Genomic DNA, 22,270 nt, shown 5'->3' with positions numbered 1-22,270 from the left:
TAACCGTGAAAACTATCGGTCGACGGACGCGGACGTGGCCTTGAGCGCATGGACGTCCGATCGAAATCTGGCTCGCTGGATGTCTTGTTCCGTGCACACTGATGGGTCGCGGTCGCGGTCGATTTACGACGGACGTCCGCGTAGTATGTTCCTAGCTTAAATTATTATATGAGAGTGAAAAAAAATATCTATATATTGAATATAGTATAGACTGAAATTCTATTATCTTTGATCTCACGTATGAAATTTTTATATGTGCAATGGACTAATACGGACGTGCTGTTGAAATAAGGGCGCGAGTACACGGTGCCACCTTCGCGCGGGTTTTACACCTCTCGTGTGTACAACTGCACATGGTGCAGAGGTGCGGCGGCGGCGGAAGTGCGGGCTTTACGCGTCTAGTGTATTAAGGGCCCATTTAGATGATACGAGAACTCGCATATGAATTTTATTACATTGCGGTATTTGATGGCTGTGAAAAATTGTATGTACCCTCAATGCCCGCAATGTAACTAAAATCGCATGCGAGTTCGCACGCCGTCTAAATCAGGCTTTAAATAACGCGGAGGCGCAGCGGCGGTGCGGCACCGTGTACCTACTCGCGCCCTAATGATTGAGCTATGTCACAACAGTTTTTTTATTTCATTTACTCAGTTTCGAGCGTTAAAAAACGTCTATATAGAGCTAGCATTATCTTCTACGTACTATTCACTGTTAAATCCGTTTTTCTATCCGACACAAGATGTCATTACTGACGAAAATCTTGATTCATTTTATTAAAAAACGTCTTATTCTAGCACAATAGACTTTACGAAGTCCCGATTTAAAAATAATAATGTGTAATAACGTAGAAACCCCTTCGAAAAGGCAATTTAGTATGTAATAAATTATTATTGTTAGGCTCTGTGTGACATGAATTAACCTTTGAGCACAACTTTACATTATAAAGGAAGTACCCAGGTTATATATTATTAATACGGAAACTAGACACGTCTGGTAAAACCAGTTTCATTTGGCTCTATTCTTTGACCCATCATGTTATTAAACAGCATTAGCAATAATACATTCTGACACGTGACTTTTTCTACAACAATATTTTGTGAAGACCATGGTACAGTGGAGATCATAAATATGTGTACATTTCTTCACCTTAAGTCGTTAAAAAAAGATGAATAATGTACACATATTTATATGACCCTCCTATCTGTTAAACTGGATGATGCCCCAGTGTGAAGATCCATTACGCTACAACTTTGAGGTACATTTAAAGTAAAGATCAGAGAGTTTTATGTGAAGTATTCTTTATTTAGCGTAATAAAAAACATAAACAATCTTATAAAAACTAATAATACTTGTTATAACATGTATCATAATAAAGCTATATTGACTATTATTTGTCCAATACGCTACACTTTGGTTTTTAAGACTGCTTTACAATCGTCTTAGCCTCACATACAAGATAAAAAATCTATAAATGTCACGCTTCCCAATTAACACTTAATATCTTAAATAAATGAGATCTAAAGTATTATGTTTTATCCTTATAATTATTATATATTTTTTAAAAATCTATCACAGCAACAATAGGACAAAGTGACGTAATGGAACGGAATATCACGTTTAGGAACTACATGAAAGGTTTACATGTGCCGAAAATAGACACTTAAATTGGCCCTCAGTAGGTATTATGTGTACACCATGTTTTTATTGAATTCCGTTAACGTCGGCGTATAGTTAAGTGTACCTATAAGAAACCGAATGGCAAAGTTAGTTTTTTTTAATTCGTATTTTTTTTGTCTAGAAAAAAACCATACATCTGCGATAGATGTTAACTTCGATTGTTGTAGAGAAACGGGCTTACAATTAACTAACACTAAGTAAAGTGTCAAAACTATGACATGTCAATCGCATATCGAACACACAAAGCCCGTTTCTTAATAATTTCTATCGCACAGGTGTATAGTAGTTTTCAGAAAAAAGTTAGAAATTAAAAAAAAAACTAAGGCATTGGAATTTTAAACAAAAAACTTGTGAAAGTTAAAATCACAATATTTTAAATTTGGTGTTCTTGTTAGATGAACAAAATAAAAAAATAAAATTAGTACACATGGTGCTAATTTACCTCCTTAGTGCGGACAGCGGTTTAGAGCACTGTGCGTGTCTCATCAAAAAAACAAATGTACTGAAAAACATAGTACGATACACGCGTGAATAGGTAACTCTTGAATTTTACTGACATATAGCTGGACAGGTTACATACAGAAACCTTATTACAACTTGATCAAGTTGTGAACCTTATTCCAATGGCAAAAGGTCCATCGATGGTGAGAAAAGATTTAAAATGTTGCCGGTAGTTATTAATCAGCTAGTTGGTATGTATTGATGTAGGTGTTTTTAACAATACGTTTCATGCTACTTTTATTCTAAATGGAAAAATCATGCATACATGCATAATAAGCTTTGAATTGTCAAAAACCAATGTTAAAGGTTCGGAATTACCCATAAAGGATCAGAATCAGCCATAGCGTATTTGTTCAAAGCCACCGGCATGTAAACCATGCTTTTTTGTTCCATACGTCACGTTTTTTGGTTCCCTTATACAACACGTTTTGTGATGTGGCGTAATGGACGTGACGTAGGTATGCGAGTTAGGAAATAAACCGAAATAGCGGTATAATCCCTTGAATTTTCTATACTGTGAATTATTTTTTGAATAACTACACATATCACCCTATACGTATTCATAAAAAATAAGTCAAAAAGTGGCTTCTTACCTCGAGCTTGTCCAGTTCGTAGTGGAAGAATAAAAATCGAACAACGTGACGCGCGACAAACACCTCGCTCTTTTCGAACGTAACTGACGTTTTAAAACATTAAACGCCCAATATTGGGGATCGTAATGTTGCCACGGTATAAAATTCAACTCAATATAGTATTTTATTTCTACCAAATTTTTAAAAACACCGTGACGTATACGGAAAATTCCACAACGCCGATATTGAAGGACAACAAATAAATTAAAATTTGTTTAATTTTGTACTCTACAAGCTAAGTAATAACGTTATAATTCACTTGGGCATAAAAGATCTTATCAAAATAACAGCCATGTCTGGGCCAGAAGGAGACAGAATATACAAATATTTTGCTCCAAAGTTCGCGAGGTATGCATGGGACACCCAAAAATTCGTACTTTTTTTTTGGTTTTAGTATTTGTTTTTCTTTCATGTAGGTTTTGAAACATTTTATTTACTATGACTAAATAGATAATTACTTGCTTTATACTTTTTATATAGACAATATTTCTCTCGTGGCATTTTTTCATGGAAAAAAGTTAGGCTAAAGTTGTAGGACAGCGAAATTTGACTCAAATATTTAATTTGGAAAACGCCCAACTGCTAAACCGCCTTAAATGAGACCTAATTTACCCACCCCACAGATTTACCAGTCTGTGAAAAAAAGCCCTGGTGACCTAGCGGTAAGAGCGTGCGACTTTCAATCCGGAGGTCGCGGGATCTAACCTCGGCTCGTACCAATGATTTTTTCGGAACTTATGTGCGAAATTTCATTTGATATTTGCCAGTTGCTTTTTAGTGAAACAAAACATCGTGGGAAACACGACTAATCCCAATAAGGACTGGTTACCCTTCTGGTAGTAAGGTCAGATGGCAGACGCTTTTGTAAAACTAATTTAGTGACTATGCCAAATTTTGGGATTAGTTGTCAAAGCCGACCCCATGAACCGTGGCAAATGCCGGAAATGCAAGAACGATGATGATGATGACAGATTATCAGTCTATCGCCCCCTGGACTTTACGCCCGGGTCCCAAGCCCCTTTCATCGTCGTCATAATACCGTTCTGGCTGATTTTGACCTAGTAGACCACATTTACTGCACAGCACCCCTCCGACGAAATCGTAGTTGATGACCCTTTAAGATGATATCGACCTCATATTTGACCAATCAACCTTTATCAAAGTTTGAATTAGCAGGCCTATGATTCTTGCAATTGTATCACTAATCTGCGTGGATATGTCATCCGTCACGTGCTGGCAAGTATGTCAGTGTGAGAGTGACAGCTGTCTTATCCATGATGATAAAATGATAAAATTACAAGCATCACAGCCCTGCAGGCCTCGATTTTGAAGCCGTCATGTTTCTCTTAATCTATCTCCATATTGGTCTGTTATATGAATCAGGTACCGTATTAGGCTGCAATAAGATATGCACAACTAGTATCAGAATGCAGCACTCACCTTAGGAAACGCAGGTATCTCGAGAAAGTTGCTTCATGACTCAGAGATTAGCTTTCTTATTGATACTATTACGTCCCATTATGTATATTATAACATTGTGTTTTCACATTATCCGATTCGATATCGGATATAGGACCAATATCCTATACCTACCTATACAAAAGGCGCCATCCTTCCTACATCCGATATCTAATCTGATAATGTGAAAACGGTCTTAGTCGCATAAAACGGCTTTGCCCTTGACGATGCAGGGTTAAAGGTAATATTAAAACCGGCCAAGAGCGTGTCGGGCCACGCTCAGTGTAGGGTTCCGTAGTTTTCAGTATTTTTCTCAAAAACTACTGAACCTATCAAGTTCAAAACAATTTTCCTAGAAAGTATTTATAAAGTTCTACTTTTGTGATTTTTTTCATATTTTTTAAACATATGGTTCAAAAGTTAGAGGGGGGGGACGCACTTTTTTTCCTTTAGGAGCGATTATTTCCGAAAATATTAATATTATCAAAAAACGATCTTAGACAACCCTTATTCATTTTTAAATACCTATCCAACAATATATCACACGTTGGGGTTGAAATGAAAAAAAAAATCAGCCCCCACTTTACATGTAGGGGAGGGTACCCTAATAAAACTTTTTTTTCCATTTTTTATTTTTGCACTTTGTCGGCGTGATTGATATACATATTTTTACCAAATTTCAGCTTTCTAGTGCTAACGGTTTCTGAGATTATCCGCGGACGGACGGACGGACGGACGGACGGACAGACAGACATGGCGAAACTATAAGGGTTCCTAGTTGACTACGGAACCCTAAAAAGGCAACATTAGCTGAAGCTGAATTGCAGTTGCGCCCTTACCGCAGTGGCAATTATTTAAATAAGTCGATTGACAGTAAAATGTATATTAAAAAAAATGTCGAATTAATCGTTCTAATCACATAATCTAATTTTAAAATTTAGCAATAGTTTTTATCCCAAAGTTACCTTAACTTTGCAACAGTAAAACAAATGCTGTCACATCCTGGCAGGTAACAGAGTTGGGCAAAAAGTAATAGACTAACGATTAACGATTAAAATAAGACGATTAATTGGTTTTCATCGATTGAAAAGGACGATTGATTCGTTGTAATCGAAGGATGTTCGATTAATTTCATCACGAATAAATTAATCGTCGACTAATATTGGGGTGAATTTCTCAGCGCAAAAAAAATGCGGCGGAGCTGAAATTGACAGTGTGGACTAATTGTATCATAGTGCTATTTTTTTCCTGAAAACCTAACACATATTATTATCTTAAGCCAAATCGCAAATTGTTATAAAAGCTATTGATATTTATTTAGAATTTTTTTAATGGCGCAATTATAATTTTGTCTGTCTGTTTGTCTGTGTGTGTGTCTGTCTGTGGCATCGTAGCTCCCGAACGGATGAACCGATTTGGATTTAGTTTTTTTTGTCTGAAAGCTGAGTTTGTCGGGAGTGTTCTTAGCCATGTTTCATGAAAATCGGTCCACTATGTCGCGGTCGGGGGTTTTTTCAAAATTTTAATTTTTGCTTGACTAATTTGTATGGTACATCAATAACATCCATTGATTTAACTCAAACACCACAAATTATTCCTCGTTATTAGTGTACGTAGGTTATAATAAAATAATAGTAAGGAATTGTCCATAATTAGATACTTTAAACTAAGCATTAATAGTTGTCCGGGTAAATTTGTAAATTTTGGTGGTAAATATTGAAAATGACTTTATGGTCGAACGAAATGCAACAAGGCTTAGAAACGTGTAGTAGCCTGTTAGATTAGTTCTGTTCTGGCCCTGAACTATGACGTACATGTCGTACGTCACTGGATCTGACCAGCAAACACCTAAGTACCTAATTTTGGTGTATTAAAATATTTTTTCATGCAATTTTGGTGGTATATCTAACTAATGACAAACAAGTAGTTATGTTTACGTGAACTGTTTTTAAAGCATGTTTATGGTTTCTTTAAAAAGTAATAAACTTGAAAGTGACGTGAATAAAATAGTTTATTTTTAAAAAATTTATTATGCAATGGTTCTAATTTTGGTGCATCAATTTTGGTGGTTTTGGTGGTAATTGGAAAGCCACCAAAATTGCTTAATGCCACCAAAATTGATACTTACGAGTATCCTGAGCTAAAACGAAGTATTTTATTTATTTGCTGTCATATATTTATACTTTTAGTTTACAATAATAATTGACTAAGTTGATTAAATACCAGTAACAACGAAAAACTTTAAAATAAACTATAATTTCACTTTTTGTAATAGAAAATAATTCATTTTTAGAATGGCTAACCAAAAAAGAAACAATCTAGAGAGGAGGTCCTTGAAAAGAAGAAACTTGCTGAGCGGAAACGAAAAAGGAGAATTATGAGTGATCCCGAGAAAGCAGCAGATTTGCGAAGAAAAGAAAGGGATCGGTATCATCGTTAAAAAGCCCAAGGTAAGATTTTACCTCTAAGCAGCATGCAGCCTCGTGAAAGACGAAGAAAAAGGAATAGACAGAATTTCAGAGCATATTATAAAAGAAAAAAAAGGAAGGCTTTGTAATGAGCACAAGTATTAGCACCAGCAAGTGGGATTCCCACTTCGCCCCTGCCTGGTCCTTCTACGCCACAAAATCTTTGTCTCAGTCGCTCTCGATCTCCGAGTCCTGAGCTTGACACAAACATCTCACGTCGGCTACACTCCCAAGCTGTCCATCGCAATGTGTCCAAGAACCCATAGTTTCTGTGTTGTCAAATTCTTTATAGTCCATAATTTTATTTTTGCAGTTCAAACATTTTCGTTGCAAGTTACAGTAATGACCTCACAACACAAACTTTTCGTAATGTGACTAGTAGGTACTGCTTTTATTGATGATAATTTTCATTTTTAATGCGGATTCTAACAACTCCATGTTCGCATGTATTTGACATAGACAGGTGTAAAGATTAGTCAGTTCTGCTTTTACAACCCAAAAGGGTTTCATTCTAGCGAAAGTGACGTACCTAACTGACTGGAGGATAGCCTGATTTTAAATAACTTTGGTGTAATTTTTTTATTGACGCATTCAGATATCTTTTTGTTTTTTTTGAGTCTCTTTTTCTTTAGTCAAAGTCTTCTTCTTTCTCGCAGTGTATACATTTGTGATGCTTTAGTTCTTTGATACCTTCGAATTTTTTTTGTACTACGTTTTAAAATGAAAAATATCATCAATAAAAGCAGTACCTACTATTCACATTACGAAAAGTTTGTGTTGTGAGGTCATTACTGTAACTTGCAACGAAAATGTTTGAACTGCAAAAATAAAATTATGGACTATAAAGAATTTGACAACACAGAAACTATGGGTTATTGGACACATTGCGATGGATAGCTTGGGAGTGTAGCCGACGTGAGATGTTTGTGTCAAGCTCAGGACTCGGAGATCGAGAGCGACTGAGACAAGGATTTTGTGGCGTAGAAGGACCAGGCAGGGGCGAAGTGGGAATCCCACTTGCTGGTGCTAATACTTGTGGTCATTACAAAGCCTTCCTTTTTTTTTTCTTTTATAATATGCTCTGAAATTCTGTCTATTCCTTTTTCTTCGTCTTTCACGAGGCTGCATGCTGCTTAGAGGTAAAATCTTACCTTGGGCTTTTTAACGATGATACCGATCCCTTTCTTTTCTTCGCAAATCTGCTGCTTTCTCGGGATCACTCATAATTCTCCTTTTTCGTTCCCGCTCAGCAAGTTTCTTCTTTTCAAGGACCTCCTCTCTCGATTGTTTATTTTTTTGGTTAGCCATTCTAAAAGTGAATTATTTTCTATTACAAAAAGTGAAATTATAGTTTATTTCTAGTATAGTCTCATACACATCGATTTTAGCGACTTTGTTATAATCAGATAATAACTATAATAAAACGGATCATAAAACATCTGTCTTTGTTTCATTTTATAACTGATTAAATATAAATATACTACTAATGTGCAGAAATATCTAATTTTGGCGTGAATGAACAATTTTGGTGGCCAGTAAACCTAATTTTGGTGGGTGTACGCAATTTTGGTGGCAACCAAATTATTAAAACCATAATATCTCTAAAAATACTATGTGTATTACGGGGGCATTACTACACAATATACATTGGGACTGGTTACGTATAATCCATACATAAACTACAAAAATAAAAAATACCACCAAAATTAGGCAAATTTGGAACCTGTTGAAATTCACCCATTGACGATTCATTTATTCGCGCGATAAATGATAAAACATCAGACCGGTGGACGATAGAAATTCTCAGTTCTCATAAATTTGACACTTCAATTTACTTCCAATCTTTTTATTTACCTTTCACGATAAACTGAGGAAAACAAATTCAGCTAAAATATAGCCATTAGTGTCATTACGCCTTCCTTATGGCTCTGATTATTTTTAATAGCTCTTATATAACAGTTTGAGCTGTTACGCGATTTCCGAGCGACGATAGGTGATGATTATCACCGAATTACACTTTTAGGTAATTAATGGCTATTTTATTACGTATATTTAACCGCAAATTGAATTAGATGTAATTTGATGTGGTGATATGAGGAGGTATAAGAGGGAATGCTAACCACACTATAGTTTGAACTAAATACTACTACTAAGGTAAGGTAAGGTGGGAAAAGATTGAAGGGCTTTTCTTGAGGGGTACGCTGAAATATGTTCCGTATAATGAAGCACCACGGGCGGCTTTCCATCTTACCCCTCACAAGAAAAACCCTTCAATCTTCCCATACCTTACATTAACTATAACTTATAAATTCTGTGACTAGAAGAGGGCTCACATTGTTCACAATAACAAACACGCCTTATGTTTATTCATTTATTTTTTCTCCCAATTTGGGCCAATTTTTTAACAAAGTTTTCCATTGTTGTTAAGGTGGCTCGCTTTCCATACAAAAAACATCTACCATTTATTTAGTCACCGCACACTACAACTAAATAAAAATATGCGCATACATCTACTATACATTATCCATCGTCGCAGTATTGAACGAAATACATTGTTTCATACAGAAATCATGGACAAATCCATGTGAATTTTTTATTAATTTTACGAAAATGTGCGTGCCAAATTTTGTGTACAGACACAGAGCCGTCATATTTCGCGCATTTTTAGTTGACATTGTCATCAGTGACATTTGGCTCTTGACAAGTAATTATTTAAAGATATTGGTATAGTTAACTCAAGCAGACTCAGAAATAATGACGCATTTTGTCAACAAAGATACATATCGTGTATTTCGACACTGCTAATGTAAATCGAAATGGCGTCTCGGTCAAACGACCGACTTTTTTAATCATTTGAAGTTTTTTTTTAATCATTTGAACTTTTATGGATTTATTAAGTATTTTTTATTTTTTTTAATGGAATATTTGACTATTACTATATTGCTTTCCTATTTTTTTTTTTTCATACAAAAATACAATACAATCCTTTATTATGCCTTTGTTGATAAAATAAAATATTACACGTCTGGTATAATACATTTAAATACATAGGTCATAGTGTGGGCATAGTATTAGTAATGTGCTGTACTCCTTGCATTTACTGAGCTGGTTGACCTATGTTGTTGTTGTGTGAATGTTTTTCTTCAACAACTAAATGGTTATATACAGGAATATAATAGCAAGAATATGGGTAGCTTATGCACATTGTAATTTTTCCTCAGTCACCCGTTGACCACGAACGCTGTAAAGTGTTCGAAACGTCGGGATGAAGTTTAAACTCATTATACCGTCGTTGAGATTGCCAATTCCGTTATGTGCATTTTTTCGATTTTTCGTTTTTTGCAGATTTGCCTTTAAAATTGTATTCCACGTCTAATGCAAAAACCAGCATACGCAAATTCTACTTGGATCATGTTTTAACTAAACACATTTGTGATTTTAGCCCCAAAAATAAATACACATGTACTTCCAAGCACATATAGGTTTTGGTAACCAAGTAAAATAAACGAAATTGATAATTACTACTGCACATGTGTGGATTTAGTATGGATTGTTGCTTAGTGTGCTTATGTGTTTCGGTCATATATCTTTATTTTTCAATTTATTTTTTCAAAGCTAAATATTTTAACCGTAAAGCTGTTATACTTATTATGTTTAATATTGTGAAGTACCTTTTTGTCGTCGATTATTCGGCACAGCTATTCCCGTTAAGTTTGTACATTAAGATCACGTCTCCGATTTGGATAAAAATTGGTAGGCTGATAGAGTCCATGATGCTGAGCAAGATCCACTAGGTTACCCAAAATGTCCTAGGTTGATTGTATGAAACTTTCCTTTTTTGTTACCGAAAATGTATAGAAATTTGGTAACAAAAAAGGAAGGTTCATACAAACTATATAGGACATTTTGGGAAACCTAGTGGATATTGCTCAGCATCATGGACTCTACCAGCCTACCAATCTTTATCAAAATCGGAGACGTGATCCAAATGTACAAAGTTAACGAGAATTGCTCTTTAACACTATTTTAAAAGTAATTGTTTATTGGTGTAGTTAGGTAGCATCTACTGTGTAGTATATCCGTCGTAAGAGTAGCACCAACCCTGGTAGAAGAACGAGGGTGTTGTAAAAGGCAACTAAGTTCACAAACGAAGCAGCTAATAGCTAAAGGGGAGATGAGCCTCTTCTCTTCGAGAAGGAAAACTACTAACTCAAGCCCGGGATGGAATCCCCGTTAGGCGCGAGTAAGGTCTAAGCTGAAATATGTGGTAAACTCCTCAACCTCCAACGGCCAGTTTCCAAGAGGGTAGCACAGGTGCGGGGAATCACAGCGATTTCCTTCATTCCTCAGTCCCTGGTGGTGTGTCTGCCGAGGTGTGCGACAGGACTGCGTTTTGGCTCCTACCGTGTAACGTGTGTGTCTTTGCTGCTTTGGTATTCATCTGCATACAAGAATCTATAGAAAGTTCAAAGTTGTACACATCACTCCTCAAATCACAGAAGAAACGCGAGGAACTTTTAATTGGCAGCCTTTATGCCAATACTTTATGCCGATGACGCAGCCTTTGTTGCTACCTCTGTAAGTGTGATATATGTGTACCAACTTATATGTATGTATGTGGGTACGCCTATATTACTTACTTATGTATAGATAGGGTAGTTATAACCATTCAGTCTCGAATTAAACCTCATACGAATCGCATCAAGTGTTTGTGTCCAATACCTAGATTCCAGCCCCCTGTATCCTGGACTTTATAGTGGCGACGAGACGTTAGAACCTACGGTCATTACGTGTGTTAGGTATTATAACTTCTTGTTGTGCGCGAGAGAACGATAACGCAAGTTTTTTTTTATGGGTGAGGCGGCGGCGCGAACAATGGCGGTCGGCAAGATACCGGAATTTAAAATTGGAACGGATAATTGGAGGCTGTACATAGACCGCTTAGAACAATATTTTTTAGTAAATGAAATTGAAACGACCTTGTATGTGCCAACGTTAATTACAGTGATGGGGGCTGAGTGCTACGAACTTTTAGTGAATTTGTGCACGCCCGATAAACCGTCAACCAAAACGTTCGCACAGGTGACGTCGATACTTGAAAAACATTTACAGCCTAAACCGAGCATCTTAGCTGAGCGTTTTAAGTTTAGACACAGGAAGCAAAGTGCGAACGAGTCCATTTCGGAATATGTGGCCGTGTTAAAGCGTATGTCGAAAGATTGTGATTTCGGTACTTGGCTAGAGGACAGCTTGCGTGATCAGCTGGTTTGCGGCCTGCAGAGTGAGACTATACGCCAGCGGTTATTTACAGAAGAATCGTTGGACTTTGCGAAAGCGTACAAATTGGCGGTCAGTATGGAGGCGGCGGAAAAAGACTCGGCTCTCGTGGAGGGTCGCACGGGACCGGCGAGTGGAGCGGGCACCGTGGAGTGCCAAGCGATGACCCCGCGCTGGGCGGGAGGCCAGGCGGGACAGCGCGCGGGCCGCGGGGCGCCTCACGCGGGCCGGGGCGGCCGCGCTGGCGGCGGCGGCGTGTGATACTATACAGCACGACCACGGATGATTTTATTAATTCTGATGCGGTACAAATTCACGAAAAAAAATGTACTTTTTTGTACTGACGTTTAAAAAAAATGTACCCTTATGATTTTGGAGTTTCGACATAGGGCCCGGGGTCGTGCTAGGTAGGTACTCCCTGGCACGACCACACTATATTTAATGAGATTTTAAATTTTTGTTGCAGTACAAATTCACGAAAAAAAATGTACTTTTTTGTACTTACCTTTTAAAAAAAACCGGCCAAGAGCGTGTCGGGCCACGCTCAGTGTAGGGTTCCGTAGTTTTTCGTATTTTTCTCAAAAACTACTGAACCTATCAAGTTCAAAATAATTTTCCTAGAAAGTATTTATAAAGTTCTACTTTTGTGATTTTTTTCATATTTTTTAAACATATGGTTCAAAAGTTAGAGGGGGGGGGGACGCACTTTTTTTTCCTTTAGAAGCAATTATTTCCGAAAATATTAATATTATTAAAAAACGGTCTTAGTAAACCCTTATTCATTTTTAAATACCTATCCAACAATAAATCACACGTTAGGGTTGGAATGAAAAAAAATATCAGCCCCCACTTTACATGTAGGGGGGGTACCCTAATAAAACATTTTTTTCCATTTTTTATTTTTGCACTTTGTTGGCGTGATTGATATACGTATTGGTACCAAATTTCAGCTTTCTAGTGCTTACGGTTACTGAGATTATCCGCGGACGGACGGACGGACGGACGGACGGACGGACGGACGGACGGACGGACAGACAGACATGGCGAAACTATAAGGGTTCCTAGTTGACTACGGAACCCTAAAAAACCCTCATGGTTTCGGAGTTTTGACATGGGGTGTGGTCGTGCTAGATAGGTGGTACTTCCTGGCACGACCACACTATATTTATGTTTAATTTGATGGTCAAATGAATACTAAACAAGTGTTTTGAAATTGTACTATGTAAATTACTTCAAAAACTTAGTGCGGTCGTGCCAGGGAGTACCTATCGAGCACGACCACAACCCATGTCGAAACTCCGAAACCATGAGGGTACTTTTTATAAAAAGGTAAGTACAGAAAAGTACATTTTTTTTCGTGAATTTGTACCACTACAGAAATTAAAAAAATAATTTAATATAGTGTGGTCGTGCCAGGAAGTACCACCTATCTAGCACGACCACACCCCATGTCAAAACTCTGAAACCATGAGGGTATTTTTTTTTAAAAGGTAAGTACAAAAAAGTACATTTTTTTTCGTGAATTTGTACTGCAACAGAAATTTAAAATCTCATTAAATATAGTGTGGTCGTGCCAGGGAGTACCTACCTAGCACGACCACGGGCCCTATGTCGAAACTCCAAAATCATAAGGGTACATTTTTTTTAAACGTCAGTACAAAAAAGTACATTTTTTTTCGTGAATTTGTACCGCATCAGAATTAATAAAATCATCCGTGGTCGTGCTGTATAGTATCACACGCGGCGGCGGCGGCGGCGGCCGGGGCAAGGCTCCGGCGCGCGGCGCCCAGCGGTGCGCGGCGTGCGGCGGCGCTCACGACAAGGCGGGATGCCAATTTGCACGTTACGTGTGCCGGGTATGCAATAGACAGGGGCATTTAAAGCGTATGTGCCCGAATATGGCGGAGCAATACGAAGTGCATGCCAACACTGTGATGAAGGACGATAATATGTTCAGTGAAGATAGTGATGAGGTAATTATTACAACTTTAAATCAGTTATCAGCTTTAGCATATAAACCGATTATTATAAAAGTGAACGTGCAAGGTTTAGATATAGATATGGAGTGCGATACGGGCAGCGCCGTTTCGTGTATAAGTGAGAAAATGTACATGGCAGTTTTTAATAAGTTAAAGATAGAAAAGTGTAACTTATACCTACGTTATTATACGGGTGAGTGGGTGCAACCGGTGGGTTTAATAAAACCATTCGTGCGTTTTAGGGGCGTAGAGAAACACTTAGATTTATTTGTTATACGAAACGGCAAAAGTATATTGCTCGGACGCCAATGGTTATATGAATTAGATATAATTAAGGGTTTGATTCCCGTGGCAGAGTACAGTGAAGTGAATAATGTCATAGATTATGATTTTAATTATAGCGCTTTCAGTTCCAGATTCTCTGAAGTGTTTGCGGACGGCCTGGGGCGGTTCAACGGTGGCAAGGTCAGCATCCACCTGCGCGCGGATGCCCGGCCCATGTTCCTGCGCGCGCGGCCGCTGGCGTACGCGCTGCGCGAGCCAGTGGAGCGCGCGCTGGACCAGCTGGTGCGCGACGGCGTGCTCACCCCCGTCGACCGCTCCGACTGGGCCACGCCTATCGTGCCGGTGGTAAAAAAAGACGGTAACATACGTATCTGCGCTGATTTTAAATTGACCTTGAACCGGGTTTTGGAGGTTGATCGTTACCCGCTACCTAGGGTGGAGGATTTATTGGCAAGCCTGCACGGGGGAGAACGGTTTAGTAAGATTGATCTGTCGCAGGCCTACGCACAGTTTGAGCTGGATGAGTCAAAAAAATATACGGTAATAAATACGCACAAGGGTTTATTTATGTATAATCGCTTAGTATACGGCCTATCATCTAGCCCTGGAATATTCCAAAGACATTTGGAACAATTATTTTCTGACCTGCCGCACGTGGGCGTATTTTTAGATGATGTCATTATTACTGGTAGCAATACGAAAGCTCACGTAGACAACTTATATAAAGTATTTGAGCGATTGCAGGCGTACGGGTTGCGGGTAAGGAAAGATAAGTGTGCGTTCTTTGAGGAGTCGATTAATTATTTGGGTCATGTGATTAGCAAGGAGGGCGTCCATACGTGCCCGGATAAGGTAAGGGCTATCGTAAATACGCCCGCACCTAGCAACGTGACAGAAGTTCGAGCGTTCATAGGCATGATAATGTATTACGCGAAGTTCATAAAAAACGTTAGTACAATACTTACACCATTGTATAATTTGTTAAAGGCTGGAGCTAAATTTGTTTGGAGCGCGAGTTGTGAAGAAGCGTTTATCAAGGTCAAACAAGTACTAACTTCGAGTGAAGTTTTGGTACACTATTCGGGTTCCCTGCCATTGGTTCTCACTTCAGACGCGTCAGGGGTGGGGATAGGTTGCGTGATATCGCACCTCACACCGGAGGGCGAACGGCCGATCGCTTACGCATCGCGTACGCTCACCCCAGCCGAGCGGGGATACGCACAGATTGATAGGGAAGCGCTAGCCTTAGTGTACGGTATTCGCAAATTTCATCAGTATTTGTACGGTCGTAAATTTATATTGAGGACAGATCACAAGCCACTCACGTATATTTTTGGCGATAAAGTAGGCATTCCGGTGATGGCGGCGTCCCGTTTACAACGCTGGGCTATTTTACTGTCAGGATACAACTATGAAATTGAATATGTACCATCGAATAAAAATTGTGCGGATGCGTTGTCTAGGCTTCCACAGGGGGTCCAAGACCAGAAACAAAAACAGGATGTGACTTACCTTAATTTTGTCGAAGATTTTTTGCCTGTTACTAACGAACAAGTTAAAACGGCCACGTCACGGGACTTAACATTAAGTAGGGTGTTATCGTATGTGCAGTCGGGCTGGCCGACATCGTGTCAAGACGAGGAGATAAAACCTTTCTTATTAAGGCGGCACGAGATGTATGTAGACCGAGGTTGTTTAATGTGGGGTTACCGGGTTGTGGTGCCAACAATTTTGAGGGAAACAGTTCTTAAGCAGCTGCACGTTAGTCATATGGGCATAGTCAAGACTAAGGCCTTAGCTCGTAGTTACGTTTGGTGGCCCAATATTGACGCCGATGTGGAGGCGCAGTGTAGGCAATGTGAGACGTGCGCCGCGGAGGCGCCTGCACCGGCGCACTCGCCTCCGAGTCCTTGGCCGTACTCGACCCACGTGTGGAGTAGACTACACGTAGATTTTCTGGGCCCTTTTAAGGGTAAAACGTTTTTAGTACTAATAGATTCGACTTCAAAGTGGCTGGAAATATTTGAAATGCTTAGGACGAACGCAGGAGCAGTAATTAAAGAACTAAGAGCAACTTTCGCGCGTTTTGGGTTGCCAAGACAATTAGTATCAGACCAGGGTCCGCCGTTTACCAGTAATGAATTTAAACACTTTCTTGACACGAATGGGATAAAACAGTCTTTTTCGCCAACGTATCATCCGGCGTCTAATGGGGCCGCGGAGAATGCAGTGAAATTATGTAAGCGCGCGATTAGCAAAGCTATTAGAGAACATATCGATATCGACGCGGCACTGCAGACATATCTCATGGCGTACAGAAATAGCATGCATAGTACTACGGGAGAGAGTCCGGCGATGCTTTTGCAGCGGCGGTCGTTACGTTCGCGTTTGGACTTGCTCCGCAGCGAGGGGGCGCTAGAAGAGCGAGTCAGGTCGGTTCAGCAGCGACAGGTCGAACATGCAGGTGGTACGCAACGTCATTTCCGGCCGGGTGATGAGGTCTGGGCTCGCGATTACACCAATAATGATAAGTGGGTTAAAGGTACGGTGCTGGGTGCCGAAGGTTCACGGAGATACACCTTGGATAGCGGTAGCGGTAAACCTATTCTTAGGCATATTGATCAGATCAGACGCAGATCTAGGTTATCGACTGTACCCTGTCCTGAGGAACTCAGCGAGACTAGAGAGCGGTCGTCAGGGAATGAGGACGGAGTCGCGCGCTCTAGCCAGCAGACGGAAGTGAGCGAGGAAAACGCACAACCGGGTCAAAACGAGGAAGTAACAAGGGCGGAAGCCAATGAGACAAGTGTTGCTAGTGTGCCTCCCCCACGTCCGTCTCCACCGCCACAGCGTCGATCCCCATTGAACCTCAGGCCTTTACCAAACAGAATTCGTAAACTGGAAATAGATTAATTTTTAGGAGAGAAGTATAGGTAAAAGTAAGGAAGGTTATTGTAAGTGAGTAGATAATAGATACAAAATAGTTTAAAAACAAATAGTTGTTTCAAAAGAACTTCATGTTTATTATTGTTATAAATTACTGTAAGATTTAAAGATTAAGAAGGGAGGTGTGATATATGTGTACCAACTTATATGTATGTATGTGGGTACGCCTATATTACTTACTTATGTATAGATAGGGTAGTTATAACCATTCAGTCTCGAATTAAACCTCATACGAATCGCATCAAGTGTTTGTGTCCAATACCTAGATTCCAGCCCCCTGTATCCTGGACTTTATAGTAAGCTTCAGCTAATGATGGGTCCAATCTCCAAGGCAGAAATTCCACTCGATGGCACGCTGTTGGAGACCACTTTACGACAATAACCGACCATCTTTCGCTCTAGGCAGAGGTTGACATTTACATCGGCAAGGCAGCTACCACTTTTGGGAAGCTTAGTGCTCGAGTATGGCATAACAGACTCCTGACTACTAAGACCAAGGTGTTAGTCTTTCAGGCTTGTGTATAGACCATACTCTTGTACGAATCCGAGACGTATGCCAAAGTCAAACGCCGTGGCATCTCCTTCTATAAGCGATGCCTGTGTAAGATGTTGGGCATATCATCACAGGTCGTCAAACCAGAGAGTTCTAGAAATCGCTACCCAGTCTGACCATGCTTCTCAAACAGAGGCGACTTCGTTGATGGGGTATATGCACAGGATGGAACCCTCTCGTTTACCACGCCGTGTTCTTCTGGGCACAGTAGCGAATGCCAAGAAAGATGTTGAGAGGTCATTGCTTCGCTTCAAATACTGCGCCAAGAGGTACTATCAGCTGCAAAAGTGCATGGAGAAGTTAGGAATGAATTCATTGATAAATTCGCCATGCACTTTTGCAGCTGATAGGACATGGCTGCCTTTTAGATCGACTACCGAAACTAGGAGAGGCTTGCTAAGAAACGGAGGGAGTGGCGTAAGTGCATCGAAGATGGTCGCAAGTTCGTCCATGGACCTGGTTTGCGGCACTTGCAGACAATAGGGAAACAAGGTACCGTAGCAAACCGTCTCAATTGGTTGCAAGCTTCCCTTGTCAGCTATGTGGCAAAGTATGTAGCTATCGCATAGGTTGTCGTTATAATTACTTACGTTGAATTTAGTCAGAACGAGTTTTAAGTTCTTTTTTTATTATAAATGTATATTTCGTTTTCTTTCAACCCCTTTTTGTCAAAAGTGGCACTGAAACTTGAGTAGTTCATGTGCTCTGCCTACCCCTTTATGGGATACAGGCGTGATTGTATGAATGTATGTACGTAAATATATATTATTAGTAATTGACAAGGAAGGTCTTTAGTTTTGTCAGATACTGACATTTTCCTTTGGATAATATCATTTATTTCTGATACAAGTGATCATGTTGTTTTGTTTTTATTACCCTAAACGCACATAACTTACTCTGATAAACCTCAAATGAACAGTATTTATGATTCCTATGTGCATGACTTACACATATGTATTTAGTAAGCTCAAAACCAATACCCATATGTGCACAAAATTAAGAAAAACGAGTATATCTTAATTTGTGACTTATTATTTCCCATTTTTTTTCACACAACATATTTCTTGCTATTTTTGACACATTTTGGATATAAATTGAAATGATGTTTGTACCTAATTCTCTAGTAAATCGATTTTTTGTCTCTCCTGAAATAGTATTTTATGCAACTGGTGGTTAAAAGAGGTCAAAAAAGGTGAGTGGCGTGGGTAACAATTTGAGGCGAAGCCGAAAATTGTTAATAAAGACGCCACGAGCATTTTTTGACTCAGTTAAACACCGTTGCATACAATACTTTTTCTACGACCAAGCACTTATTTTGAAAGAAAATTATAAATCAACAAATACCTACTTTCAGTCATCTTAGTTATCTAGTGGACCGCCTACCATTTTGAATATGCAGTTTGAGTGCAAACATGAAAATAAAACTGTCTATGGTATGGTTCTTTGAAGCCTGGCCACTAAGACGAATCGAGCCGAGTTGAATCGAGTTCTCATACATTTGAATGCGATTCGACGCGTCGCCAATGAACGCAGCAGAAAACGAAGGAGTCTCGACTCTGCGAATTGGTTTGTTAAGTTGGTAGCAATGTATTTACTGAACTGTAACAGCTATATCGTGCTACGTGTACACTCCTTTTTGCTGTGCACACACAGCAAAGGGGAGTGTACAAGTTTCTAATGGGGCGGCAACGCGCATGCGACACTCTTTGAGTTGCAGGCGTCCATAGGTTACGGTGACCGCTTTCCATCAGGCGGACCGTATGCTTGTTTGCCACCGAAGTAGTATTAAATAATTTTTAAGAAAAAAAAAACCGCCTTCCTTTGGGGTTCTGGTGATAAATACTTTCAAATGTTGGATTATGTTATCAATTCGTCTGTATATTTTTTAATGTTAGTTATTCGATATCTCCGTCATTTCTGAACCAATTTTGAAATCTGGATGATTCTGAAGTACTTACAGATGAGAATGATTATCAGAACGGAACTAACCAGAGGCGGCTCACTCTTCATCAGCAGTTCCACTGCACCAAATGTCACTGTTCTGGACGTAAGTGCATGCTGTTCTTATAAAAATAGCAAAGTCACTATAAGTGTGCCGTTCAGATTTGAGGAGTTCCGTTCTGACCATCATCAGGAGTTCCACTGCACCAAATGTCACTGTTCCGTACGTAAATGCATGCTGTTCCTTTAAAAACACAAAAATCACCATATTTATGCCTTTCAGATTTGAGGAGTTCCCTCGATTTCTCCAGGATCCCATCATCAGAACTGGGTTCTGAGAAAAATGGGACCAATCTGTATGCATATACATTCAATCAAAAAAAATTTTCTAAATCGGTCCAGTAACGACGGAGATATCGAGGAACGAACATTAAAAAAAATAAAAAATACAGACGAATTGAAAACCCCTTCCTTTGAGATTTGGAAGGCGGTTAAAAAAAAAAAGAGAAAAAGTCCTGGATTCGAACCCAGTACTTCCATGCAAATCATGCGATGGCACGTATTTACCGCAAGGCTATTTAAACAAGCTGTCGCCGCGTGAAATTATCGACTAGAAGGGATACAAAAACACTGTTTGTATGTGTGAGTGGTACTTAAAAATAGTGTAAAATAGTAAATTTTCTACAATGAGAAGTTGAATGTTTGTTGTGATACGTCAATTTTAATATTAAATGTTCGCGAAGCATAATGGAAAGTATATAAATGCCTGTACGACTCCACAAAAAAAATAAGACCGGTAATTTGGAGATTAACGCCATCTAACGCAGCCTGAGCTTCGGGTAACCTAGGCGAGCCACCTTAAGAAAAATTCAAATCACGATGCTTAGTTATTTACTATAAGTACTTATCATAAGTGGGCTTGTTGACTCTGTTTGTCACATAGACAAACAGCTCACTATAGTTTTTTTAATCATTATCATAATTCGTTAGACCATTCAAATTCAGACGTCACATTTCGAGGTGACGTGACGCCTGAATGCCAATTTATATGTCAAACGAAAATGAAAAAAGTTCATGCGTATGTACTGAAACGTGGTTCTTGTCAAAACAAGAAAAAAAATAGGCATATTTTAGTGAGCCTGAACAATTCATAATCAATAGGAATATACCTACTGACTGAAGTCAAAATCAAAATACAACAGCCATTATTTATGGCGATGCATGAGGAAAGGGTCCTTACGGGTGCTTATGTTCAATATGGACCATTTCATGACAATTCCGGTTGGAATCTCAGATACAAAGGACACTTGAAACACGAGGACCTTATTTTTCAGCTTTCAGTGGCGGCTACCGAACTGTCCACCGCGAACGCCGAAGTTCGATAATTTCAGCCATCTATCTTATTACTCGTGCATCGCCAATATCTGTCTTATTAAATCCTAATTAGAGTGATAGAGAAAGATGCCCCCGAAATATGAGGTCCTGTGTTTGCGGCATCAAAGACGACAGAATGACTCTGATCATTAGCGCATATTGTATGAAGGATCGTCAAACTTAACATATCGACTGACCATGGGTTGAGTAGTTATCGAGCTAGAGGTGACCGGGCTACCAATCATTAGGCACTGGTCAAATAAAAGAGACACGGCGAGTGATTATCTTTTGTACGTTTTTGTAGCCGATAGCTCATAGCTTACTAGCTCGCGGTGGGACCAGTGCCTTAAAGCTTAGCATATCGACTGAACATAGGAACTGAACCTAAACCTATGTCGATATGTCAGACTTTAATTAATGTGACGATCCTTCACACAATCTAATTAATGCCTATTGCGTCATCCTGTCAATGCAAATATGATGTAGTTCAAGTTCAGTACGCTTTTTATTTATATTAGCTTAGGCAATGTTATCAGAGGCGTGAGAATTGATTCGACAAGGCGAACGGCCCAAAACACCCACTTTCCACTACCAAGGTTGGAAATAATACAATCTAATTGAAACGTCGAATTTGGTAAAGTCAACCCTCTGGCTGGACGTCGCAGCGGACATTCAAGGAACAATCTCACACCTCAGGATGCCGAAGACCGAGCAAAGTGGAGAAGATTGAGCAGGAAAGCGGACCCTGGCGCTAGGCCTGCAAAACGCTTGGTTGAAGAAGACGAAGTCAAAGGAAATTTGGAGTGACGTAGCCAAAATTACAATGTTTGCTATAAACCCCAATCGTATATAGTTTGATTAGTGTTAATAGCAACAACTTTATCTCGAAGTTTGTATGAACGTGGTACGAAGTCCAGATGCCAACTTTGACGAATGACGAAGACGAAAAAAGGCAAAAAAATACTTCTTAATAGTAAGCATTGTGACGCAGCGTCCGACGTGACGAAGTATGCGGCCCATTGGGCGATACGTATGTATTTAATCTAGTCGTGTGATTTTTCGAGCATTTCTAATAACTGCGTTTCTTTTTATTGATACACTATAGGATCTTGTCAATATAGGATCACGTTTTTTTTGTACACGCACCTACGTGCCAAAAACAGCTACCAAGTCCGT

At 39.3% G+C, this 22,270-nt stretch overlaps 2 protein-coding genes across 2 annotated transcripts; both read left to right on the top strand.

The window, feature by feature from the left end:
* The first annotated feature begins 11,560 nt into the window (after nt 1-11,560).
* Nucleotides 11,561-12,277, top strand: LOC125239140. Its single transcript, XM_048146647.1, has one exon. The coding sequence runs from the start codon at nt 11,591-11,593 to the stop codon at nt 12,275-12,277; it is 687 nt and encodes a 228-aa protein (XP_048002604.1). The 5' UTR covers nt 11,561-11,590.
* A 1,510-nt stretch (nt 12,278-13,787) lies between these two features.
* Nucleotides 13,788-17,225, top strand: LOC125242320 (uncharacterized protein K02A2.6-like). The gene is made up of 2 exons (XM_048151094.1): nt 13,788-13,989; nt 14,406-17,225. The coding sequence occupies exons 1-2, from the start codon at nt 13,985-13,987 to the stop codon at nt 17,191-17,193; spliced, it is 2,793 nt and encodes a 930-aa protein (XP_048007051.1). The 5' UTR covers nt 13,788-13,984; the 3' UTR covers nt 17,194-17,225.
* Nucleotides 17,226-22,270: the final 5,045 nt, after the last annotated feature.

Source organism: Leguminivora glycinivorella, chromosome 2 (assembly GCF_023078275.1).
Source record: "Leguminivora glycinivorella isolate SPB_JAAS2020 chromosome 2, LegGlyc_1.1, whole genome shotgun sequence".
NCBI lineage: Eukaryota > Metazoa > Arthropoda > Insecta > Lepidoptera > Tortricidae > Leguminivora > Leguminivora glycinivorella.
This window is presented reverse-complemented; position numbering and strand designations above follow the sequence as displayed.

Excerpts from the sequence above, each read along its gene's own strand:
- LOC125239140 (XM_048146647.1), top strand. The coding sequence starts at position 11,591 with ATGGGTGAGGCGGCGGCGCGAACAATGGCGGTCGGCAAGATACCGGAA.